Source organism: Hirundo rustica, chromosome 18 (genome assembly GCF_015227805.2).
Source record: "Hirundo rustica isolate bHirRus1 chromosome 18, bHirRus1.pri.v3, whole genome shotgun sequence".
In the NCBI taxonomy this organism is placed as follows: domain Eukaryota; kingdom Metazoa; phylum Chordata; class Aves; order Passeriformes; family Hirundinidae; genus Hirundo; species Hirundo rustica.
The window spans coordinates 10,619,070-10,644,097 of NC_053467.1; the positions used below are offsets into that span (position 1 = coordinate 10,619,070).

The following is a 25,028-nucleotide window of genomic DNA, read 5'->3' on the forward strand; positions in this document are numbered from 1 at the left end:
ATCTGATTCTGGTCAGTCCTGGAGCCAACTGAGGACAGATGATAAGGGGACAGATAAGGAAAGAGTCGAATAAAAGCCCACGAGGAGCTGCATGTGCAGTAGGAAACAGGATCCCGCTTTCCCATGGAAAATCCTGGGGCCTGTGGATCCTCTGGGGTCTGGGATAGAGGGAGTGCACCTGGCTGTTCTTTTTCTCAGCAGGGTTTAACCAAATCTCCACGAACTACCAGAAAAATGGATCCCTCCATCTTCCTGTGTGTCGAATTTGGCTGTGACCGGAGCAGGAGGACGCTGGGCAGGGAGGAGGGGACGCAGCTCAGCTCCATCCCACCCAAACCCAAACCCCAAACCCTGCCTGGATTCAGCTCAGGAACACAAAAAGGACTCGAAGAAACCTCAGAGATTTTTAAATCCAACCCAAAGTGTTGTCTGAAGAGCAAACATCCCCCTCTGCCAGGCCCCGGGGCTGGGGGCAGGAGGATGCTCCCATCCCAGGGCTGCCAGAGCCGGGAGCTGATCCCAAAATCCTCCTTTGTTTCTCAGCTCCTGCCAGGGCTTTTTGGGTTTTTTTTTCCTTTTTCTCCTCTTTTTTCCCCCGTCAGGTAACAATGCCTCCTTTCAGGCCCTGCCAAAGCCCCGCTCCGATAAGAGCTGGCAGCAGAGGGAACTGCCATCAATATTTGGGTGAATTTTAACCACCTGAGCGCGGCCTGGGGGGGCTGAGAGCACCTGGCCCCTGGTTAAAAGCGCCACTTCCAAACCCATCTCCCTGAATTCCCGGTAAACCTCTCTCCAGCGGTGGCTAAAACCGCGCTTAGAGCCGGGACTAAGCCTCCAGCCGCGCCCCGAACCCAGGTACGTTCCCCCCACGCTTCTTTCCTTCGCTCCACTGAAACATTCCCCTTAAACTCGGCTTTACTTCGGAGGAGAGAGACCAGCAAAGCTCTCAACCCAAATTTCCCGAGCGCAGCTTTGGGAATTCGACGTGAAAAACTAAAACTGAGCGGCGCCAGACCCCAGGGATGCATTTTATTCCCCCTGGGATGCATTTTGTTCCCCTGGGGATGTGTTTTATTCCCCCGGGGATGCATTTTGTTCCCCCAGGGATGCGTTTTATTCCCCCAGGGATCCGTTTTATTCCCCCGGGGGTGTGTTTTATTCCCCCGGGGATGTGTTTTATTCCCCCAGGGATCCGTTTTATTCCCCCAGAGATGCGTTTTATTCCCCCGGGGATGCGTTTTATTCCCCCGGGGATGTGTTTTATTCCCCCGGGAATGTGTTTTATTCCCCCGGGAATGCATTTTATTCCCCCAGGGATGCATTTTATTCCCCCAGGGATGTGTTTTATTCCCCCTGGGATGCGTTTTATTCCCCCTGGGATGCGTTTTATTCCCCCGGTGATCCGTTTTATTCCCCCTGGGATGCGTTTTATTCCCCCAGGGATGTGTTTTATTCCCCCGGTGATCCGTTTTATTCCCCCTGGGATGCATTTTGTTCCCCCAGGGATGCGTTTTATTCCCCCAGGGATCCGTTTTATTCCCCCGGGGGTGTGTTTTATTCCCCCGGGGATGTGTTTTATTCCCCCAGGGATCCGTTTTATTCCCCCAGAGATGCGTTTTATTCCCCGGGGATGCGTTTTATTCCCCCGGGGATGTGTTTTATTCCCCCGGGAATGTGTTTTATTCCCCCGGGAATGCATTTTATTCCCCCAGGGATGCATTTTATTCCCCCAGGGATGTGTTTTATTCCCCCTGGGATGCGTTTTATTCCCCCTGGGATGCGTTTTATTCCCCCGGTGATCCGTTTTATTCCCCCTGGGATGCGTTTTGTTCCCCCGGGGATGAGTTTTATTCCCCCGGGGATGTGTTTTATTCCCCCTGGGATGTGTTTTATTCCCCCGGGGATGCATTTTGTTCCCCCAGGGATGAGTTTTATTCCCCCAGGGACGTTGCCGGGATTTCGGGAATTTTGCTGCTGTTCCTCCCAGTCCAAAATGGGTTTGGATTTTGTGTAGGAGCCCGGGATTACGATAAAGAGCATTAGGAGCCTGACAGCGATTGAAACTCCACGCCAAGGTAGATCCAAACCCTTCAGAGCAGTATTTCTGACAGGATTTTCCCTCCAGAAAATGCAATGATATTTCATCAAGCAGTCAGAGACTTTCTGTGTTTTTGTTAAGGCCTAGCAAACATTTCTTGAGGGGGGAAAAAAAAAAAAAATTTAAAAAAGAAAAAAACTGAGAGCTGGAGGGTGTTATGCTCAGAATAAACTTTTCCCACTTAGCAGCAGGATGAGGGTTCTTTTCACCAAAAAAAAAAAAGAAAAAAATCATCTGATTTTTGCCAAGCTAAATGGCCAGAGCATATTTCTAATCTGTCACGGGAGAGAGAGAGAGAGACAGAAAATCTTTGCCCTCCACGTTCCTGGGTTTTTAGCTTCCCCTCCCTTAATTTTAATTTTTAATGAGTGTTATTTTTCTGCTCACCATAAGCTGTCCCTGCTTTTTCGCCACTCCGGCGGAGGAAAATGGAATAAGTGATGCTCCTCTGCGAGGTCTCGTCGTAAAATGAAAAGTAAATAAGTAAATTCATTAAAGGGCAGTTCTGTTGATGAATTTTGCAGCAATTCAGAGAGGAATTAGACCAACAGCTCTTGGGCTTGTCCTGCCCGTTGGAGGCTCCGGGTTGGGATGGAGACCTGGAAAATCAGCTAAAATTTCATTTCAGCCCCTCCTGAGCGAGGTCCAGCCCTTTGGAAACTCCTTGAATTATCAGGACAGTGTGAAAAATGGGAAGCTCCATGAGGATCTCGGTGCCAGCGATGCCACCATCAAAACGGGCACCTCGAAATTCCCTGGAAAGGCTTTTCCCTGTGGAAAAGGGACTGGGGAGAATCTCGGTGCTGGGGCAGGGGAGCAGGAGCAAGGAAACTACATCCCACATCCCATGGCACAGCTGGGAAAGGCTAAAAAACACCCCCAAAAAATAAATTTAAAAAAAAAAAAAAAAATCACAAAAAAAAATTTAAAAATAATAGTCACCAAAAATCCCCCCAAATAAATAATTTAAAAAAAAAATTAAAAAAAATATTTAAAAAATTCCTCCCAAATCCCCAGGGTGGCATCGGTGACAGGAGGGGACTCAGCCCCTCCCCACCGCCGCAGCCCCGCGGAAGAAATCAAACACGAGCCACCGAAAGCGACCTGAACTCTTAGACGTGGCTTAAAATCGACGGTCTGTGTCAAACACAGGATTTATGGAGAGCGTGGGCACACAGTCCTGCGCCTGGCACGGGGCAGGGGCAGCCAGGCCCGGCTCTAGGCCTGCCTACGTGAGCCTGGCTTTAAATCTGTGTACATACACCTCCAACAAATCCCTGTTTATTGCTCAGCAGAGCAAACTGCGGGGTTTTTTTTTTACATAAATAATCCCCGTGTAAATAAACTCCCCACCCTGAGCAAACTCCGAGGGATCCCGGCGCAGATTTCTCTATTTTTCAAATAAATCATCCTCTCCCCCCGCCGCCACCACCAACCCCTCCGCGGAGCTGGCAGCTCCAATTTCCAAATCACTGCGGGGCCGGGCAGCTGGAAACAACCCAAACAAACAATTTTACAAGTTCCAGAAGTCGGGGGGGAAAAAAAATAAAATAAAATAAAACAAAACAAAAATCACCTTTCCCTTGCCCAAACCCAACACCCCCCCTTTTTTTTCTTTTTTTTTTTTTTACTTGTATTTTTTTTTTTTTTTTTTTTTTTAAATTCATTCGGAATTTCTCTGTCGAATTTGAGGAGCGGGCAGAGGAAACGGGTGACCCGGGGACATCTGCAAGCCATTAGGGCTCAGACTTCAGGTAGCTCCCAGCAACACGTGCTGGCCACATTACACCCTCCGAGGATATTTCCACAACTTTCCTTCTCCAAATAAACAGCCGGGCTCTGCCTGCGTTAGGCAGGAGCTGCACAAACAGGTAGAGAGAATGGCAGTTTTATTCCCCTTGCCCGAGATTCGGATGGATTTTTTTTTTTTTTCTTTTTTTTTTTTTTTTTCTCTTTTTTAAATTTTATTTAATTTTCTCCTTGTAAAGCCGGCGCTGGGCGCTGTAATTTGAACTATTGCTCGGAAAACAGAGCGGGGGCCGGTTTGGAATTCCAGCCGGTTTATTCCTCGGGATGGGACCCGGTGGGGGGAGAATCGGGGCAAAATTGCTCGGCTGGGCAAAATGGAGGGAGCAAAAAATAAAGAGAACAACACGAGAATCCACCAGGAGTTATAGATGGGGTGGGATCTTTTTCTTTTTTAACTTTTTTAAGCAGGTTTTGTAGCTCGTCGAGAAATTTTAATCCGCTCGAACCTCGCTGAGAGAGATTTCACGAGGCGGCGGCGTTGATGGGGTATCCCTGACATCGATGGGGATACCCCTGATTTCTAAGGGAAAAAAATGGCTAAAAACAGGTAGGAAATGATGGTGCCACCGGCATTCCCTGCAGGACTTTTCCCCTCCTCTCCGTATCCCTCGTTTATTTAAAACAAAAACCCATGACAAACAGGTAAGTTGCGACGGCGCTCCTGTGCCACCAGCGTTCCCTGCAGGGAGTTATTCCTTTTCTCCAGATCACTCATTTCTGAGGAAAAAAAAAAAATTCCCACCAGGATAATTTTTCCTTCTATCCCTCGTTTAAAAGGAAAAAAATAACGCTAAAAACAGGTAGATTCTGATGGTGATCCTGTGTCTCCCTTTTGTCTGTTTCCCTGCTTTATAATTAAAAATGGATTCAGATAGGCAGAAAATTCCGGTGATCCCTCGCCACCAGCATTCCCTGCAGGGAATGATTCCTTTTCTCCCTGTCACTCATTTCTAAGGACAAGATTATTAACGTCACTCATTTAGAGGGATTAAGATCGGTAAGAAATTGTGAGGATCCTGTGCCACCAACATTCCCTGCAGGGAATTCTTCCCCTTTTCTGGAGAGCTCCGATTGCTGGGGGTGAAAATTCCCTCTTTTGTTCTCATTCCCGGGGTTTCCTTGCGGCTGGGATCGGTTTTCCCGGGTGATTGGAAGCAGATTGATTTATCTCAGCCTCGCACGGAGAAGCGCTTCCAGCCCTGGCTCCGAGGGGATGCTGCACCTGGAAAACCGGGAAAATCCAAAAGCGTTCCCAGAATTTAAAGCTGCACTTTTTGGAGAGGGGGGGGAAAAAAAAGAATAAATTCTTAATAATTCTATTTTTTTTTTTTCCCCCTTCTAGGAGAAAACCCTTTGGGAAGGGAGGGGAGCACTTTGGGGAGGGGATTTCCATCCCGCTGGAAATGAGAGGGGTAAATTTTCCACGCGGGCAAAGTTTGCAGAGCTCGGAGCCAAAAAAACCCTGGAGCAAAGGAATAAATAATGAAATGGACCAATCGATAATGAAAGAATCACGAGATCATGAAATCTGTCGCCAAATAAATACCAACATTTATTCCTAAAGCAATTTATAAATAAATAAATATTTTTCTCCTTCCCTAAATCTCCAGATTAATCCCTTAAATCTCCAGGAAGAGGGGGGGAAAAAAGAAAGAAAATCCCAGGAGCATTTGTGACGTCCAAGGCTGTGCCCGGTGGTTTCCAGCTGTGGGAGAAGGAGCAGAAAACAGGGAATTGTTTCTGTTTTCCAAGGTGGAAGCAGTGCCAGGGCCGGGGGAATGCTCCCAGCTCCCGACTCCCAGGTGGGAATGGGAACAAACCCACCCCAGATTCCAGATTTTCCTCCCCAAACCGAGGAGCTGCCCATCAGCACCGGGATTTCTGTCAGCAAAGCTAAAAAAATCCCAAATTTTCCTCACTTTTTCCTCGGATTCTCCTCTTTTTAGCACTTCCCAACCTTTTTTTTTTTTTTTCCCCCAGGGACAAAGAGCTTTTCCCTGCTCCCAGTTCCTTTCCTGCTGCCTCCAGTCTCACCCTAATCCCGATTCCTCCCCAGCTGTGCTCTTCTGGGATGATTTTGGGAGTGGGAAATGAATCCCAATATTCCAGGGACTGCTGCACCCCAGCTCGGAAATAACCGGGATCATTTCACCCCAGGGCTGGGATTTTTCTCCCAAAACTCCAGAATTTCCTTCACTTTCTTCCCCAGAGCGAGCGAGTCCCTCCCGACAGTGTTTTTAGGCATAAATTTAAAATGAATTTATTTCAGGCATTGCCTTGGAGTCCTCAGGCTGCTGTTACTTTATATATTCAGGAGAAGGGGGGAAATTCCTCTTTTTTTTTTCAGGCGTTCCCAGGATTTGCCAAGCTCAAATCACACCCTGCTGTCTCCAGCTCAAGGTGCAGCAGGGCCGGTTGTGATCCTGAGAGGCCAGAGAAGCAGAGCTTTAAAAATTCACAGAATCCCAAGGAATTCTCAGCTGGATTTACCAAATTAATCCAGCCCCAAGGAATTCTGAGCTGAATTTACAAAATGAATAAAAATCCCAAGGAATTTTCAGCTGAATTTACCAAATTAATCCAGTCCCAAGGAATTCTCAGCTGAATTTACCAAATTAATCCAGTCTCAAGGAATTCTCAGCTGAATTTACCAAATGGATCCGATCTCAAGGAATTCTGAGCTGAAATTACAAATTTAAAGGCAATTTTTTTAAGGAATTAATTTCCAATTAAAGGCCCCAAGGCCGTCCCTCATCAGCTCCTGCTCCGGATCTCCTTTTTCATTCCTCTGGAATGGAAATGGGATCAAGGAGCTCCACACCTGGGATCGATCCATGGATGCTCCCACCAAAACCCGAAGCCCAAATTCCATCTCTGCACTGGGAATATTTGGGATAGGAGGGAAATCTTTTTACACCTGGAAGAGCACGATGTGGGATCCCTGGAGACCTGAGCAGGGCTGGGAAAAGGGGACGGAGGAAAATCAGGGGAAAAGGGAACTTTCTGCACCGAAAGGGAAAACCAAGGGCAGGCTGAGCTTCCCGGCCCGCAGCGGAGAGGGAAAAGCCGAAGTGTGGGAATATTTCTGTGGGACGCAGCCCCGCTCTCGGATTTAACAGAACGTCACTGCTGAGGAGGGGGATTTTTTACTTTAATTAAGCTGCAATTAACGGGGCTGCACCAGCCCCTGCCGAAAAACGCCGGAGCAAACATTCCTGGAGAAATCCAAAGGCGCTGGAATGGCAGCTGGAATTTCGCATTTTGGGCCGTGGATCAATGACCGATCCAGCGCCGGTATCGAAATTCAGAGTTGTGCTGCAGGAACGCAGAACAGTTTTTCGGGCATTGCTCCACACCCCAAACGTTCCCGGTTTTCCCTCCTTGTGCGGCAGGAGCAGGGAGAGCGTTTCCCGGGATCAGCAGCTTCTCCTTGGGTTTCTCCCTCTCTGGGCGGGTTGGTGGCAGGGTGAGCTCAGAGGGGACACGGTGACATCACAGCATCCCTGGGGACACCTTCCCAACGCCAATCCCAAATCCCGGGGGTCGGAGCAGAGCCTGAACCACCCCAGGATCAAACCTCCCCCTCCCAGCTCCCCAAAAATCCATAAAACTAATTCTTCAGCGCGGCTGTATTTTAAATTTTGACAGCAAAACCTCCCCAAATCCACCCCCCTGCGTCTGTTCCCTCCGCTCCCAAAATTCCCGTCTCCACCGCTCCCCGCCTGGAAAGATTATTCCCTGAAAAACAGGGATTGCATTTAGCACAAGGAGCAGGGAAAACCCATCAGAGAGAGGGCTTTAATCCTCACTAAAAACCTTCCCCGCTCCCTGAGCCGGCCACTTTGGATAAAACAATGTTAATTCCAGAAAAAAAGAAAAGGAAAACTTCCATCCTGACGGGAAAGCAGCAGCTTTAAAAGGCAGCTTCCAGCCGGCTGTGATTAATCAGCTTGTCCACCTTGTCCAAATAGTCCATCGAGCAATAATTAAAAATAATAAGCCAGAAATTATCGAATCACACACAATAACTGCAGAGCTCCTTCCCCCTTTCGCTTTTGTTTATTGTTCAAACTTGTCAAGCCCCTCGCCTCGCTCCGGGAAGGCAGAGCCCCCTTCCAGCTGACGGATCCGCGGGATGAAAAATGTCCTAATTCTGACCCTTCCCGTTCAATCCGTGACCCTGCCGGCTTGTCCCGGCGTTGCTCCTGCCAGCCGGGCCAGGGGGCACGATCCCTCTCCTCACCAGGTTTTGCTCCTCTCCAGGTACATTTTGTCCAGCTGAGACCAGGACAATCTCCTCGCCCGCATTCGCCCGGGCGTTCTGCGGCAAATATCAGTCACTAAATGAGATTTCGGGGGAGCTGAGCTCCAGCGTGCACCACGCTAAGAGCCGAGATCGCCCAGGGAAAAGAACCCAAGTTGTCTCCTGCAGTGTTTGCTGGAAGCTCACCCTTTCCGCCAAATAACAAGGCAAAATCCAGCGGCCCTCTCCGGGAATATTGGATATTTAGCAAAGGACAGGAGCGCAACTCTGGGAAAAGCGTCCTCAGTGTTTCAGGAATTAAAATCCAAATTCCCCTGGAGCAAAGCCCCGCTCTGCTCGCAGTGCCCCTGCTCCTGCAGACAAAGGCTCTGGGACACAGCACAGCCACTTACCTTTAGACTCACCCAAAGCAAAACTACTTCCCAAAAAAAAAAAATTAAAAAAAAAGTCTGCAAGCAAAAAAAAAAAAGGAAAAAAACCACAACAAAACAACCCAAAATAATCACCAGAACCTCAGGGAAAACTAAAAACAACCAAGGAGAGCGTTTATTCACAGCTCTTTCCCCGCTGCCTTGTCCTTTTCTCTTTCCTTTTTTTTTTTTCACGTGCCCTTCCCAATACCTCGCACCCCTCCTCGTCAGGGTAACCGCGACAATCGCGACAGGGCGCGGAGGCGGCCGCTGCCCCGAGGATTGTCCGGCCGCACAAAGGCTGCAAATTAAAGCAGCGATTTAAAGCGGCTTCGAGAAAGCCCCGACTTTAACGCTCGAGTTGCGGTGAAAAATTCTGGGCTCCGGGGTTTGGGAAGGGAGCAGCGCTCCGAGGATTCTGCCCCCGGAAGGCTCCGAGGAGCGCGGGGAGAAGGGAGGGAGGTGGGAAGGGGCGCAGCTTTTTGGGCAGCTCCCACCAAATCCCCTTCTCCTGGAGCCTAAAAAAAAAAACCCAAGAAAACAAAACCGGGCTCTGCTTTATTGCCCACCTGGATCGGGATCGGAGTGACAGCCCTGATTTCATCCTGACCCGCTTGCGGCTGAAAACGTGCGAGCCCTAAAAACCCCGAAGAGATCCCTGTGAAGCGAAATACCGGCAGCTACCCACAGATAACCCCGGGGAGCTCCCGTTCCCAGGACGAGACTCCATCGACTCGGCAAAACTTTTATTTTTGTGGAGAGGCGGAGGGAAGAGGCCGCTCCTTCCCCGGGAGCAGCTCCAGGCCGGGATGCGGGATCGGGATGCGGAACCGGGATGAGGAATCGGGATGGAGAACCGGGATGCGGGACCGGGATGGGGAACCGGGATGCGGGATGCGGAACCGGGATGCGGGACTGGGATGAGGAACCGGGATGGGGAATCCGGGTGCGGGACCGGGATGAAGAACAGGGATGAAGAACCGGGGTAAGGAACCGGAATGAGGAACAAGGGATGAGGAACAAGGGATGAGGGTCCCGCAGCCCGGCCCGGCCGCTCAGGGAAAGCCGCGCCGGGGCCACGGGGATGGAGAATAATGACATAAAGAGGAATAAACGGGGAACGCGCGGATGTCGCAGCGCGGGGTGGGCGGAGGGACGCGCCGGACCCCCACCCCCTTCCTTTCCTCCTAAAAAAAAAAAAAAAAAAAAAAAAAAAAAAAAAAAAAAAGAGAGAGAGAACCCCTCAGATTTTGGGGTCTCCGGGGTCGGCCGCCCCCATGCCCCGAGGTCCCCCGCCGTGTCCCCGCGGTGCCGGGGGTGCCTCGGGGGGCTCGCCCGGCCCGGCCCTGCCCCGCCCCCCCCGCGCTCCGTTCCTGAGCCTCTAGCGCCCCCTCGGGACGGAGCCGCGCAACGCCCGCGGCTCCCGGCGCGCCGCGCTCCGCGCGTCCCGCCCGCCTCCAGCGCGGCTGCAGCGGCCCCTCGGGGCCCATCCGCGGGGCCCCCACGGCCCATCGGCGGGGCAGCGGCGGGGGCAGAGCCGGGGCCGCGTGTGGCGCAGCGGGCGCTGGCGCTGTCGCCGCCGTCGCCGCCGCCCGTCCCGCCCCGGGCCGGGCCGTGCCCCCTCAGCGCGGCGCGGCTCCGCCCCCTCGGCGCGGCCGGGCCAATGGCAGCGGGGCGGCCCCCGCGGGCCGCGCCGTGATTGGCCGAGCCCGGGCGGGCGCTGGGTATTTGTGCGCGCGGCGCGCGGCGGCCGCAGAGCCGCGCTGGAGACCGGCGGGGCCGCCGCGCCCGACACTGCCCCGGCCGCTCGCCCCGCTCCTTCCTCCTCCTCCTCGCCTAAGTTTTTCCTTTTCCTCGTTTCGGATATCTTTTTTTTTTGTTGGTTTTTTTGTGATTTTTTTTTATTTTTTTTTTTTTTTTTTTGTGCTGAGGAGAAGTAACAAAAAGTTTTTCGCAGACTTCTCGCGGTTCTTTCCCTCTCCGCAGCCCGGCGGAGACTTCGTTTCTCCGAGTTTTTTTACTTTTTTTTTTTTTTTTTAACCCGTCCTTTGCCCCTTAGCGCGTAACTTTTTGAAGTTGCTTTTTTTTTTTTTTTTTTTTTTAATATTATTATTAAAAAATTTTTTTTCGCCCCCTTGCTCCCCCTCGGCCACTTTTCTCGCATGAATCTCCTCGACCCTTTCATGAAAATGACAGAAGAACAGGACAAATGTATCTCCGACGCCCCCAGCCCCACCATGTCGGATGACTCCGCCGGCTCCCCCTGCCCCTCTGGATCCGGCTCGGACACGGAGAACACCAGACCCCAAGAGAACACCTTCCCCAAAGGCGACCCCGACCTGAAGAAGGAGAACGACGAGGACAAGTTCCCGGTGTGCATCCGGGAGGCGGTGAGCCAGGTGCTGAAGGGCTACGACTGGACCCTGGTGCCGATGCCGGTGCGGGTGAACGGCTCCAGCAAGAACAAACCGCACGTCAAGAGACCCATGAACGCCTTCATGGTGTGGGCGCAGGCGGCCCGCAGGAAGCTGGCGGATCAATACCCGCACCTGCACAACGCCGAGCTCAGCAAGACCCTGGGCAAGCTCTGGAGGTGAGTTCGGGGCCGGGATGCCCGGGGGCACCGGGGGATGCGGAGCGCGCCGCTCCCGCCCAGAGGATGTTGCGAGCTCCCGGAGAAGGCTCTGGAAAAAGTTTTCAAAACTCGCTCGGCCGCGGAGAAGCCGGAGCAGGAGGGGGAAAGCAGGGGGAAGTCGTTCGCCTTGTGGTGTTGGAAGTGGTTTCTGCTCCCCGCGCGATGCCCGCGGCTGCCGCGGCCGCTGTTTGTTTGCGGAGGAAATGATGGATTTTGGGGATTGCATCAGCTCGGGCCGGGCCGGAGGGAGCGCGGGGCGATGCGGGGAGGGTGGGAGGGTGGCGCAGGGCCGGGTGGCCTCCGAGTGCCAGGACGAGGCGGGGAGGGGAGGAAAACGCCAGGCAAGTGAGTCACCTGGGCCACCCGCGTCCTGGGGGACCGCGCCAGGGGCGGGGAGCGATCCCAAAGCGGTGGGAAATGGCTTTTCCATCCCGCTCGGGTGCGGAAAGCTGGCCCTGGCAGGCGGGGATGTCCCCAAAGCGCCCGGGGACAGCGAGACGTGCACACAGGCTGGGGAGGGAGAGCGCCGGACCCCGCTGCCACCGCTGCAGCTCCGCTCCGGGCACCGGAGGGATCTGCGGGATAAGAGGGTGACAACCAGCGAGCGTCCCGGACCGGGCGGTCGGGTCGCGGGGGGCTTCGCGTCGCTTTTTGGAGGGGAACCAGAGCGCCTCCGCAGAGCCACGAGTGACCCCTGGCCCCCCGTGTCCCCCCCCCCAGGCTGCTGAACGAGAGCGAGAAGCGTCCCTTCGTGGAGGAGGCCGAGCGGCTGCGGGTGCAGCACAAGAAGGACCACCCCGACTACAAGTACCAGCCCCGGCGGAGGAAGTCGGTGAAGAACGGGCAGGCGGAGCAGGAGGAGGGCGCGGAGCAGACCCACATCTCCCCCAACGCCATCTTCAAGGCGCTGCAGGCAGACTCGCCGCAGTCCTCCTCCAGCATCAGCGAGGTGCACTCGCCCGGGGAGCACTCGGGTAGGTACCCACGGAGCCCCCGGGGCCGCGGCGCTGCTGCCCAAACCGGGCCGAGGGCGGGGGAAAGGAAACATCCAGGAGTGGGGTGAGAAGGGGGAGAGCTGCCCGCGAGCTGTGCCCGCAGCCCGGGCGCGCAAATCCCCACCCCGGCGTGCCCCTGCGGGCACCTCCCCTGTTTGCTCTGGGGGGGAAACGTGACCCCGTGCTTCTTAAAAACCAAAAAAAAATAAAACCCCACGCCAAAACTGCGTGAGGGCGGTGCTGGGGTCCCTCACGGGCGGCGTCGTCACCCCCGTCACGCCTTCACCCCTCTCCTTCCTCCCCCAGGCCAGTCGCAGGGGCCCCCCACGCCCCCCACCACCCCCAAGACGGACCCGCAGCCGGGCAAGCAGGACCTGAAGCGGGAGGGCCGCGCGCTGGGCGAGGGCGGCCGGCAGCCGCCGCACATCGACTTCCGCGACGTGGACATCGGCGAGCTCAGCAGCGACGTCATCTCCAACATCGAGACCTTCGACGTCAACGAGTTCGACCAGTACCTGCCGCCCAACGGGCACCCCGGCCAGGTCGCCTACACGGGCAGCTACGGCATCAGCGGTGCCGCGGGCGCTCCGGCGGGCGCCGGCCACGTGTGGATGTCCAAGCAGCCGGCGCTGAGCGTGGAGCAGGGCCCGCAGCAGCAGCAGCAGCAAAGGACGCACATCAAGACGGAGCAGCTGAGCCCCAGCCACTACAGCGAGCAGCAGCAGCACTCCCCGCAGCAGCAGCAGCCGCCGCAGCAGCAGCAGCAGCAGCAGCAGCTGAGCTACGGCTCCTTCAACCTGCAGCACTACAGCTCGTCCTACCCCAGCATCAGCCGCGCGCAGTACGAGTACGGCGAGCACCAGGGCTCCTCGGGCTCCTACTACAGCCACGCCGGCCAGGGCGGCGGGCTCTACTCCACCTTCAGCTACATGAGCCCCACGCAGCGCCCCATGTACACGCCCATCGCCGACACGGCCGGCGTGCCCTCCATCCCCCAGACCCACAGCCCGCAGCACTGGGAGCAGCCCGTGTACACGCAGCTCACCCGGCCCTGAGGAGGGAAACCAGCGAGCGAAACAAACAGAGCGACCCGCAAAAGAGAGAGAGAGAAAGAAAAAAAAATGAAAAAAAAATTAAAAAAAAAAAAACACCCCAAAAAAAAAAAAAATTATAAAAAACGAAACGGGAAAAGCGCCAGGAGCAGCGGGGGAAGGAGTTGCCTCGGGCCGGTTCGGTGTGCGTGAAGTTGAAGTGGTGATTAAAAAAGACGCTCACGTGGAAGCTGGCGGGGTGGAGAGAGCGCCTCGAGCCTTCTGCACTTACAGCATCCTCCGGGACCCGCCCCCCCAGCCCCAAAATTTGGGACAGGCTTGCCAAGGACTGGACTTGAACTCTGCTTCAGAGATTTTTCCGCCCAGCTGGCTCCTTCTCTGGACTTTTGTAATGATTTTTTTTTTTTTTTTTTTTTAGCAGTAATTACAAGAAAGATAAGAAAATCTAAAAAAAAAAAAAAAAGAGGAGAAGAAGTAAAAAAATGGGGGGGGGTAAAAGAGAAAACTCAAGAGTCCTCTGTGAGGAATATTCTCTATTTTAAATATTTTTAGTATGTACTGTGTATGATTCGTTACCAATTTGAGGGGATTTATACCTATTTTTTAGAGGTTGGGGTTTTTTTTTTTTTGAAATGCTCTTATTTTTCCAACAGCTTAAAAAAAAAAAATAATAAAAAATGACACTTAGTGGAGCAGCCCTAGGTTTTCTTGCAGAGGTATTTTTGTATAGAGAAGTGTCTCTTTTTTTTGCTCTAAAAATGAAACTAAACCAGCGTGCCCTGCCCTGGGAACCCAGCACTGGGGCAGGCACCAGCGTGGGAGAGGCTTTATTTTTCTAACTCGTAGCAAAACCAGCCAGGAGGAGAACTTCACTTTATTTTTTAATAACCTTGAGCCTTAAAAGAAAAACAAAAAGAGAGGAGGGGTGTTAAAAAAAAAAAAAAAAAATCAATAATAAAAAATAATCCGTGTTGCAGCCCCAAAGTGCTGCTGAGAAGCCTTAAAGCAGCCCGGTGATAATCATTGGGCTGGGGGCTGAGCCCGACCCCTCCGGGCACCCCCTGCCCGCCCCAGGGTGCCAAACCCAGCCAGGGGCTCCTCTCCGCCCGGGAGACGTCAGAGAGCCTTTAAATTATTTACCTGGGGAGAGGAGCGGCTTTTAATCACGATTTTCCTGGGGTTTCGTTGTCTCAGCCTCCCCCTCGAAGTCCTTTCGGAAGCGTTGCGGTAGTCGGGAGCATTATCTGGAAGGTGACCGTGCCTGTTAAATTATGGTCTGAAACTGTAACCAGCCCTTTATTTATCTCTTTAATTCCTTTTGGTCGTCGTCGTTGTTGTTATTATTATTATTATTCTCTTCGGAATCCACGTCCTGGGTTTGTACAAACTTCGTGCTGTTCCCCTTTTTTTGTTTGTTCGTTCGTTCGTTCGTTCGAGGTTTCGTCGTCGTTTTGGGTTTGTTTTTTTTTTTTTCTTTTGCCTTCGAGGAGAAACTGGAAGAAGAAAAGAAAAAAAAAGAAAGGAAAAAAAAAAAAGAAAAATGAGATTTGTACAAACTAAAGATTGCAAATGTAGCGGATCACTGAATCATTTGCCTTGTCTCCTGCCTCAGCTCTCTGGGACACGCGAGCTCGTGCAAGGACGAGCCCCAACACCCCAGCCCTGCTGCAGGGGTGGCACCGTTTTAGCCTTCAAACCCCCCCCAAAAAAGCAAAACAAAACAAAAAACTGCCTGGGAGAGCTGGGGGGACACTGATTTTGGTGAAGCTGTGGCTGAACAGTTAAGGATTGCTTTTTAAAAAAGACAGCAGACTTTTTTTTTTATTTAAAAAAAAAATGATATATTTGTTAACTTTTTTTTTTTTTTAGGGATTCAGTAGGAGGAAAAAAAAAATCTTAAAGCACTCTTATAATATGGCATCTTTCTATTTCTGTATAAAAGCAGATCTTTTTAAAGTATTTCTGTAACTTAAAAGGCCTGTCCTTTAAATCATATTTTGTCTTTAGGTAAGTTCAGTTCAGTTTTGGTTGCAAGATCCTTCTCTTTGTGAAACTTACCTTTATTTTGTTTGTTTTGTTTTTGTTTGGGTTTTTTTTTTTTGTTTGTTTGTTTTTGGTTTTGTATATTATTGTTTGCAATAAATATACATTGTATTAAAAGTTCCACCTGCCCCAGGTGTGGGATTTATCGTCAGGGTTTATTTATTGGGATTTCGTATCGGCCTCCGGGGAGCACGGAGTGCTGGATGGGTTTGGGTTCAGGGCTGAGGGTTGGGACGTCCCTCCCCCTTCATCCCAAGAGCAGCAATCCCAGAAAAAGCAGAAAAACGGGATTGGAGGTGGACAAATCCGGGCTGGCACCCCAAAGGGGACACCTCAGCTCCAGTTGTCCCCAAATCCCGCTGGCTCTGCTCGATTTTGGGGGTGCTGAGCACGAGGTGAGGAGAAAGGAGCGACCCCGAGGCTTTGGGCTTTCAGGCCATCCTTTAAAAACTGCCGAAATCCTCCCAAAAACCCCAGCTCCCAGGGCCTGTGTCGTCCTCGGGGATCGATGTCCCCTGTCCCTCCCCAGCATCGATTTTCCAGCCAAACCCATCCCAGATCGATCCCTGCCCTGCCGGGGCGCTGGAGCAGCTCAGGCCAGGTTTGTCACCTCGGGGCTGGCCGGGGACACGGATCCCTGCAGCATTCCCTGCAAGGCCACGCGTTCCACCTGGGAAAAGTTCTGTAGCAACCTCCCAACTCCTGCCAAATTCCCCCCGGGGCTGCTCAGGGAAGGCAGAGCCAGGGGATAAATGGGATTGGGGCTGGACAAATGCAGCCTGGGCAGGTCGGGCTGCGGCCCCAAAGGGACACCGGAGCTGTCCCCAAATCCTGCCGTGTCTGCTCCCCCCTGCCCGGCTCCAGGAGTCAGGTGAGGATTTTATCCCCTCCTGGAATCTTTTCCCTGGGCTGGAAAACCCCCTCTGACCCCCGTCCTGAGCAAGGGCCAGCCCCAGAGCGTCCAGAACCTTCCACACCTCTGCGAAGCATTTTCCACTCCAGCCAATCCCGGAGGGGTTCATTAACTCCGGGCGCTAATTGGGGTCAGTGTCACCGTGCTGTGCCAGGTGGGAACGCTTTGATCCCAGACATTTCTCCTCCCCTGCCCCGCTCGGACTTTGCCCGCTGCGAGCCTTGGCCCGGCCGCTTTTTGGGATGGAAGAACAAACACATCTCCCGGTTTTAGGGCGAGGAAGGAGCTGTGGGCAGAGCTCCGACAGTTCCATAAAGCTGAAAACGCCTTTCCAGCGCTGGCGTGGGTGGGATGGGCTGGGAAAATGCCCAAAATCAGGACAGACACCGCCAGAACCTGCCGGGCTCTGGATCTTTGTCACCCCAACCCAGCGGGAGCGGGGCGGATCCCGCCGGGATTCCCCCAGGATCGGGCAGAGCTGAGCCCAGCGCTGCTCCCAGGGACATTTCCCAACCCTTGTCGCCCTTCCCAGAGCCAGAATCATCTTTGGGAGGATTTCTTCCTCACAAAAAAACCCCAAAAGGGCAAAGCTGCTGGGCCCTGCCGTCCCGGCTCTCTCCGCTCTTGGGGCCGGCTCGGAATTTTGGGCTCCACTGGATAAAAGCCGAGCTCCAGGCTCCTGCCCAGCCCCGACCCGCTGGAAATCCGGGCAAAAAAACGGAGCAGGAGGGGTGGGGAGGGAAATCCCGAGCCAAGGGAACCCTGCTAATGCTGCGGGACAGGTTTGAGCGGCGGCTGCAGGGCACCGGCAGAACCCCCCCCAAAATCCTGCGGAAAATCGCAATAGGGGTGGGAAGAGCCCCCCAAATTCCTGCAGGAAATTGCCATAGGGGTGGGAAGAGTCCCCCAAATTCCTGCAGGAAATCGCGATGGGGTTGGGAAGAGCCCCCCAAATTCCTGCAGGAAATCGCGATGGGGTTGGGAAGAGCCCCCCAAATTCCTGCAGGAAATCGCGATGGGGTTGGGAAGAGCCCCCCAAATTCCTGCAGGAAATCGCGATGGGGGTGGGCAGAGCGAGGCTGAGCCCTGGCTCCTCGCCCTCGTGCAGTGCCGGGAGGAGTTGGGGTGGTTTTTTTGTTTGTTTTGGTTTTTTTCATCAGTTCGTGGGGTGGAGATGAAAATGGAAAACCACAAATAAAAGAAGGGAAAAAGTTTCCAAGCAGCCCCAGGGCGCAGCCTCGCTCCCGGGGACATCCCGGTTTTTCCGGGCGAGAAAAATTTGCATTTTTTGTTTTGTTTTGTTTTGTGTTTTTCCAGCCAGCTGTTGGTGCTGCCATCTCCTCCCGGAGAGGAGGAGACCGCAGGAATCCCGGGATGCGGAGCCCAGGCTCTCCCCCAGGGCCGGCTCCCGCAGGCAGGAGGGGATTTCTAAGGAAAAGCGAAAGCAGCGGAGTTTCCCCGCGGTTGGGGTTGGTTTCCCTCGGGATCACGCTCAGCCCTCGGCGGGGAAGGGGTTCGGGAACGGGGGGAACAAACCCAAATCCCATTTCTGCGCAAAACTGGGTTAAAATGCTCGGATTCCGTGCTGCCACGACGGGAAAAGCGGGGAGAGTGGAGAACTTGGGGCACAAACGGGAGAGGACAGCAAAAATAAAACCTGAGGCGCCCCTGGTGCCTCTGTCTGGCTGGGAATGAGGATCAGGCGGGGTTGGGATAGCTCAGAGCTCGGGAAAGGGCGGCCAGGGATGCTCCGTGCAGGGCTGCAGGACGCAGGGACACCGCTGTCCCCTCTGCTGTCACCCGGATCACCCGGGAAAAGGCTCCCCCAAACCCCTCCCGTGCAGAATGAACCCCTCCGGAGCAGGGACAGCTCATCCCCACGGCTGTCCCCACATCCAGCTCCAAGCCATGCCACGGATCCCAGAATTCCCAGGATCCACTATCCGACATCCCAATTGTAGGGGGAAAGCGCCTTGGGGATGTGCAGCCTGCAGTGTCCAGATCTGTCACCCAAAATCCCAATTTCAGGGGGAAATCCCATGGGAATCTGGAATCTGCACAGTCCAGATTCACCACCCGAAATCCCAGATCCAGGGGAAAAATCCCAAGAGGATTTGGACCTTGCGGAGTCCTGATTCTTCCATCCAAAATCCCAATTTCAGGGGAAAATCCCATGGGAATCTGGACACTCCAAGGTCCAGATCCACCACTCAAAATCCCAGTTTCAAATCCCATGGGAATCTGGACCCAGCACAGTCCAGATCTGTCACCCAAAATCCCAATTTCAGGGGAAAATCCCATGGGAATCTGCACTCTGCACAGTCAAGATCCACCACCCAAAATCCCAATATCAGGGGGGAAATCCCATGAGGATTTGGACCTTGCAGAGTCCAAATTTACCACCCAAAATCCCAGTTTCAAATCCCATGGGAATCTGCACTCTGCACAGTCAAGATCCACCACCCAAAATCCCAATATCAGGGGAAAATCCCATGAGGATTTGGACCTTGCAGAGTCCGAATTTAGCAGCCAAAATCCCAGTTTCAAATCCCATGGGAATCTGCGCTTTGCAGAGTCCAGATTCCCCCAATCCAAAATCCCAGTTTCAGGGGGAAAATCCCATGAGGATTTGGACCCTTCACAGTCCAGATTCACCACCCAAAATCCCAATTTCAGGGGAAAATCCCACGAGGATTTGGACCCTGCACAGTCCAGATCCACCCCCAAAATCCCAGTTCCAGGGGCTGCTGAGCCCCCACACCAGAGTTCCCCCCAGCTGGAAAGGATTTAACCCTCAGTTCCCCAGGTGGCAGCTCAGACGTGCTCCCCCAGCACACCACAGGTAGGACCGAGTTTCTGTCCCCTCCCAGACGTGTCAGAAAGGGAAAAAAAAAGCAGTTTTACATCTGATTTTCCTGCTGCCAGCGTGGGGATTAATTACACACCTCGTCCGGGCAAAGCCCGGCTATCACCACGCAGAGTCTCGCTCCATAAATTTTCAACTGCTAATAATAAGGCTGGACAGGAGTTTTAAAGCTTCAGTAGACAGTTTACAATTAACCTACTCCTGTCAGCTGGAAAATCACCTCAAAATGGGATTCCAGTTCACGTCTGACTCGCTCCGAGTGAGGGTTTCGCTTTTCTGAGAGTTGGGAAACTGCCCTGGAAAGGGAAACTGCGGGGAAGGCCCCGAGCAGAGCCCGGGGCAGGCACCGGGGGTGGTTTCAGCTCAGAGCTGACCTGAATTTCTCCCAGTATCGGGGGCAGAATTCACCAGCTATCCCACGGGACTGCCGGCCCGGCCCTTGGAAAATCAGCTCCGTGAGCTGGGGAGATTTTCAGGCTCATCCCCAGCACTTTTTTTTTTAATCAAGGAAACAAAGCACGCCTAGGATTTAGCGGCTGAGGGAGAGGAAAATGCGGATTTTTTGAAGCTCCAAACTACCGGGGATGCCCAAGGAATGACGGACAAGGAGCACGGGATGCACCCACCTCAGCAGCCCCGTGGTTTCCCAACTCTTCACAGGTTTTTTTTCCAAGCTGGGAGGTGAATCCCACCAGCTGGAATCCCACCTGGGTGACCAGGACGCCCCTGGAGCTCGGGATGTCCGGCACCCTCTGCTCCCTCACAACTTTTAAAGATTAAAAATCATCCTAAAAAGAAATTACGGACTTTTACTGCCGGGTTGGGAAGGCTCCGGGATAGAATTCCCAGAGAAGCTGGGGCTGCCCCATCCCTGGAAGTTCAACCCGGGACAGGGGAAGGTGTCCTCGCCCACGGCAGGGGTGGGAATTGATGCCATTTAAGGTCCCTTCCCACCCAAAAAATTCCATGATTCCGTTCAGGGAAGCTTTGGGATCCGAACCTCGCAGGTTCGCCCCTCATCCTTGCCACAGCCCCAAGGTGAAGCTTCCCAAAGCTCCCTCTCCAAACACCTCTTGGAGCCCCAAGAACGAATTCCATCAGCGAGGAGCGGCTCGGACAGGGAGGGGAAAGGGGAAGGGGGGGGGAAGCGAGGAGCCGCCCAGTCATTTTCTGCGATTAAAAGGCAAATTTTATTCCTGGAGAAACTTGGAAGCAAATGTGGCGTTGCCATGGTTTCACACCCACTGGCTGGAAATGACAATATTAGCAGGGTGACCTGGTAATTAGAAACTGTGCCCCCAGGTCAGGCCGCGGAGAAAATAAAGAGAGATTAGGGCGTGCTAAAGACACCGCATAATGCTGCGGGCTCCTGCGCTCCCCACCTTTTATAAGCGGCCCATTTAAATGCAGATTCTGACTTTCCACCTGGGGCTGCTAATCTGTCTCACAGCCAGATCAAACAATGAGGCAGCGCTCCGCACTGTGGGGCCGGGCAGCTCGGGGGGCTCGGGCTGCCCTCGGCTCCCCCGAGCTGCCTGTCCCCCTTTTCTCAAGGGAAAAGCCCGAGGTTTGCGTTCGCAGATGAGGATCCGTGCGCGCCGGGTGTTCGGGTCCTCCTCTCGCAGCCCTGGATTCCAAGGGTTTGGAGCAGGACAGGCTCAGATCTTCATCCTCATCTTCGCCAAAACGCCAATGATTTGGAGCCAACCAGGCTCACATTTTCATCCTCCTCTTCCCCAAAACTCCAATGATTTGGAGCAATCCAGGCTCAGATTTTCATCCTCATCTTCCCCAAACCCCAATGACTTGGAGGAAACCAAGCTGAGATTTTCATCCTCCTCTCCTTTCCCCAAACTCGAATGATTTGGAGCAATCCAGGCTCAGGTTTTCATCCTCCTCTCCCACTCCAAATTTCACCGATTTGAAGCAACCCAGGCTCAGAATTTCATCCTCCTCTTTCCCCAAACCCCAATGACTTGGAGCAAGCCAGGCTCAGATTTTCATCCTCATCCTCCCAACTCCAACGGGAATTTGGAGCCACCTCCCAGTGCAGTTCCAAGGTCTGACCACCCTTTCCCAAAACTCCTCCTGATCTCCAGCCTGGACCTCGAGACCGTTTCCTTTTGTCCTGGCATTCCCTGGGAGCTGATCCTGACCCTCCCTGGGCTGTCCCCTCCTGTCAGGGAGCTCTGGAAAGCCACAACCCACCCTGAGCCTCCTTTTCCCCAAGCTTCTCCTCCAAAAAAAAAAAACCACAAAAAACCCAAGGGATCCTTCCCTGCCATCCCAAGCTTGGCCTATCACAGCAGAAAGATTCCCCTGAATTTTTTTATTTTTTTTTCCATGGGAAAAATGCCGGGAAAAGCAGCCCGGGGGTGTTTCCAGCTGTTTTCCCTGGTGGCGGGGAGGAACAAGGCCGGATCGATGAGCGATGGGTTCAAAGCCATCCCGACCTCAGGGGTCATTTCCAGGGTCACCGAATCCAGGAAGGCTGGAGCTCCTCAGAGCTGCTCCTGGCCCTGGAGTGCTCTCCACTCTCACGGAGAGCATTTCAGAGCTGGCAGGTGTCAGGCGCAGCACGCACCGTGCCCGGCTCCTGCGACAGCGCCTGGAATTCTATCGCTGCCCTAAAGGTGCCAAGGGCTCGGGGCCCAGCCTGACAGAGCCCGGCAAAATCTGGGGTTCTGGTCCCACCCTCCCCTCCTGGGATGGATTTTGTGGCTTTTACGGCTTTGATGGAGCTCAGCTCCGTCCGAGCACTGCCGAACATTCCCAGTTCCAGAGCAGCCTCGACCCTGCAAAATTGGAGAGAAAAGGGGAAACCAATCCCCAGGAGGCTCGGGAGGATGCGGCCTTGCCCTCCTTTATCACCCGGGAAGGGAAAGCCACGGGGAATCCTGGAAAAGGATCCCTGGGAAGATGCAGGGGGCAAAATCCCCCCCATTTCCAGCTGCCTTTTCTTGGTGCCAAAGCAGGGATTGCTCCTCGGAGCAGCGCCGGGGTGATAGAGGAGGACAACGGGACGATGGAGGCGCTGGGAACACGGGGAAAGCGAGGCTGGATCCCTTCCCGTGCCCACCTCTGGCACCCGGGCAAAGCTGAGCTCCTCCGTGCCTCAGTTTCCCCCCTCATTTAGCTCCTGCCGCGCTGCACAATTCCCGCAACGCCTGCAAATCCCAGCCCCCGTTTCGCACCGTTTTTCCTCGCCCTGAAAAGCCGATTTTGGTCATTTTATCCCTTGGGGCAGCACAGACCACACACCCCCCGCCCCAAAAAAAAAAAAAACACCAAACCTGAACCTTCATCCTCTCCATCCTCGCCCTCCTGAGCCCCTCCGCCCCCGCTCCTCCTCCCTGCCCGAGCTGTCACGGTTTATTTTGTTTGGGTGGATTTTCTTTCTCCTTCTCCCCCCCCCGTCCCGCGGCCGAGAGGAGACTTTTCCCATGGAGCCGCGGCGCGCTCGGGGCTCATTAGCATCGCGGTGCATAATTAGAGGCGCGGGCATTGTCATGCAAAGCGGCCTCGGATGACAACACTCGAGCCCCGGACGACGCAGGAACGCCGCGGGCGAGTTTCTCACACTGGTTTTAGCCAAAGCAGAGCCAGGCCCCGCGCGGCTCGGAGATTTTAATTAATTAATTAATGAGCGCAGGGCAGCACCCCCCACCCCCTACACACACACACACCCCGCATCCCTCAGTCCGGCTGGTTTGGGGGTGGGTTTTTGGGGGGTTTTTTTTGGAGGGGGAGCGGTGGTTTGGGGTTTGGGGTTTTTTTTTTTTTTGTTTTGGGGGGTTTTTTTTGTTTGTTTGTTTTTTGGGTTTTGTTGGTTGGGGTTTTTTTGTGTGTGTGTGTGTTTTGGGGGGTTTTTGTTTTTTTCTTTTGTTTTTTTGTGGGGTTTTGGGGTTTTTGTGGGTTTTTTTTCCTGGGTTTTTTTTGGTTTTGGGTGTTGTTTTTTGGGTTTTTTTGTGGTGGTGGTGGTGGGTTTTTGGGTTTTTTTAGTTTTTTTTGTTTGGTTTGGTTTGTGTTTGGGTTTTTTTTTTTGTTGTTGTTGTTGTTGTTGTTTTTGTGGAGAGGAATCTTGGAATGGTTCGGAAAAGGACCTTAAAGCTCACCCCACCGGCCTTGGACGCTGCCAGGGATGGGATAACCTGCGCCAGGGTCACTCCAGGGAAGGATTTAACGCTGTTAAACTCGACAAAATCGGTCGGGATGGATTTTCCCACCGAGCACAGGAGGGCTGAGCCCAGGCGGGTTCTGCCCTCACTGCTCTCCCTGAGGCCTCGCAGCACCAAGGAAAGATCCAAAAGCTTTTCCTGCTCCCAAATCGACACTTTCGAGGGGTTTCTGCCGGGTCTGGGGGGACACTGGCGGTGTGGGTGGGGAAAGTGGAGCAGCTGGGCTGGAGCTGAGCTCCTCTCCTGGAATTTTCCCCTTCCCAGCTGCTTTTCCTCTGCTTCTCGGGCAGGAGACGGGAGCAGGTTCGTGTAAAAGGACTGGGAAGATTAATTTTCCCAAGGAAAGCGATAAAACAGGAGCTGATCTCCAAAAAAAGCTCCCAGATTGCCTGATCCCACTGAGGGCAGCGCGTCCAGCTCGGGGCAGAGCAGAAGAGCAGCTCAGAAAGGGAGAATAAAGGTGGAATCACGGCTCTAAGAAATTCCCAAGCCGCCTTTCCAGGAGGGATTTTACCTTCCCAAAGGGCAAAGTCCCATTCCCTGGCAGTGGCGTTTGCAGCCTCATTTCTGCAGAGAGCTCCAGAGCCTCCAGACCAAGGATTTTGCTCTGTGGAAGGAGGTTTAGAAACCTTTTATCAGCCCCCAAAATCTTTTATCAGTCCCAAACTCTTTTATCAGTCCTAAAATATTTTATCAATAACCAGAACCTTTTATCAGCTCAAAAATCTTTTACCAGCCCCAAGTTCTTTTACCAGCTTCAGATTTTTTATATTAGCCCCAGAATTTTTTATCAGCTCCAGATATTATATCAGCTCCAGAACCTTTTATCAGCCCCAGAACCTTTTATGAGTCCCAAAACCTTTTTTCAGTCCCAAAATCTTTTATCAGCTCCAGAATCTTTTATCACCTCCAGATTTTTTTTTTTTTTTTATTAGTTCCAGAACCTTTTATTGGCCCCAAAATCTTTTATTGGCCCCAAAATCTTTTATTGGCCCCAAAACCTTTTATGAGCCCCAGGATTTTTTATCAGTTCCAGAACCTTTTATCAGCTCCAGAATCTTTTATCAGCCCCAAAACCTTTTATCAGCCCCAAAATCTTTTATCAGCTCCAGAATCTTTTATCAATGCCAGAATCTTTTATCAGTTCTAGAATTTTTTTCAGTTCCAGAACCTTTTATCAGCCCCCAAACGTTCAGTTCAAAAACCACCCCACACCTGCTCCCTCCTGCTCCGTTCCTGCCTGGAAATGGATCCCAGAGAGATCCAAAGTCAGGGATTCCAGAAAGCCCCAGGGGCTCCCCAGACTCCTCAAACGGAACAAATCCACGCAAATCCTTCCTCCGGAGCCGAAATATCCGTCAGGAATCTGCCTGGGGACCTTCAGCAAGCCCAGAGCAGGGCTGGGGGACACCCCGGGTGGGATTTCCCTGGGATGAGGCACGGAAAGGCGGAGGAGCAGCAGAGGCAGAGCCCTCCTGGAAACCGGAATGTTCTGGAAACTGGGGGTGCTGCGGGCAGGGTCAGGGATGGACACATCTCACCCTCCAAGCGGCACCAGCAGGAGCTTCCCTCCCCAAATCCCAGCTCCCCCCGCAGCTGACGGCGTTGGGCGCCCACATTCCAAAACTCTTCCATCTCCCTGAGGTGCTCCACCAACGTTTTCTGCTCCGGGAGCAGGAACTCCTTTGGGACAGGAATTTCGGGGGGAAGCAGGGGCTGTGGGGAGGGCACGGCTTTGAGGCACCCCTGGGAACGGGGTTTTGCC

The 25,028-nt window shown here is 53.3% G+C and overlaps 1 protein-coding gene across 1 annotated transcript; it reads left to right on the forward strand.

Moving 5' to 3' along the window:
• The first annotated feature begins 10,352 nt into the window (after window positions 1–10,352).
• Window positions 10,353–15,401, forward strand: SOX9 (SRY-box transcription factor 9). Its single transcript, XM_040081997.2, has 3 exons — window positions 10,353–11,174; window positions 11,937–12,190; window positions 12,518–15,401. The coding sequence occupies exons 1-3, from the start codon at window positions 10,744–10,746 to the stop codon at window positions 13,264–13,266; spliced, it is 1,434 nt and encodes a 477-aa protein (XP_039937931.1). The 5' UTR covers window positions 10,353–10,743; the 3' UTR covers window positions 13,267–15,401.
• The last annotated feature ends 9,627 nt before the right edge of the window (window positions 15,402–25,028 follow it).

Excerpts from the sequence above, each read along its gene's own strand:
- SOX9 (XM_040081997.2), top strand. The coding sequence starts at position 10,744 with ATGAATCTCCTCGACCCTTTCATGAAAATGACAGAAGAACAGGACAAA. Across the intron at positions 11,175-11,936 it reads ACCCTGGGCAAGCTCTGGAG|GCTGCTGAACGAGAGCGAGA; the intron begins GTGAGTTCGGGG and ends CCCCCCCCCCAG. Across the intron at positions 12,191-12,517 it reads CTCGCCCGGGGAGCACTCGG|GCCAGTCGCAGGGGCCCCCC; the intron begins GTAGGTACCCAC and ends TTCCTCCCCCAG.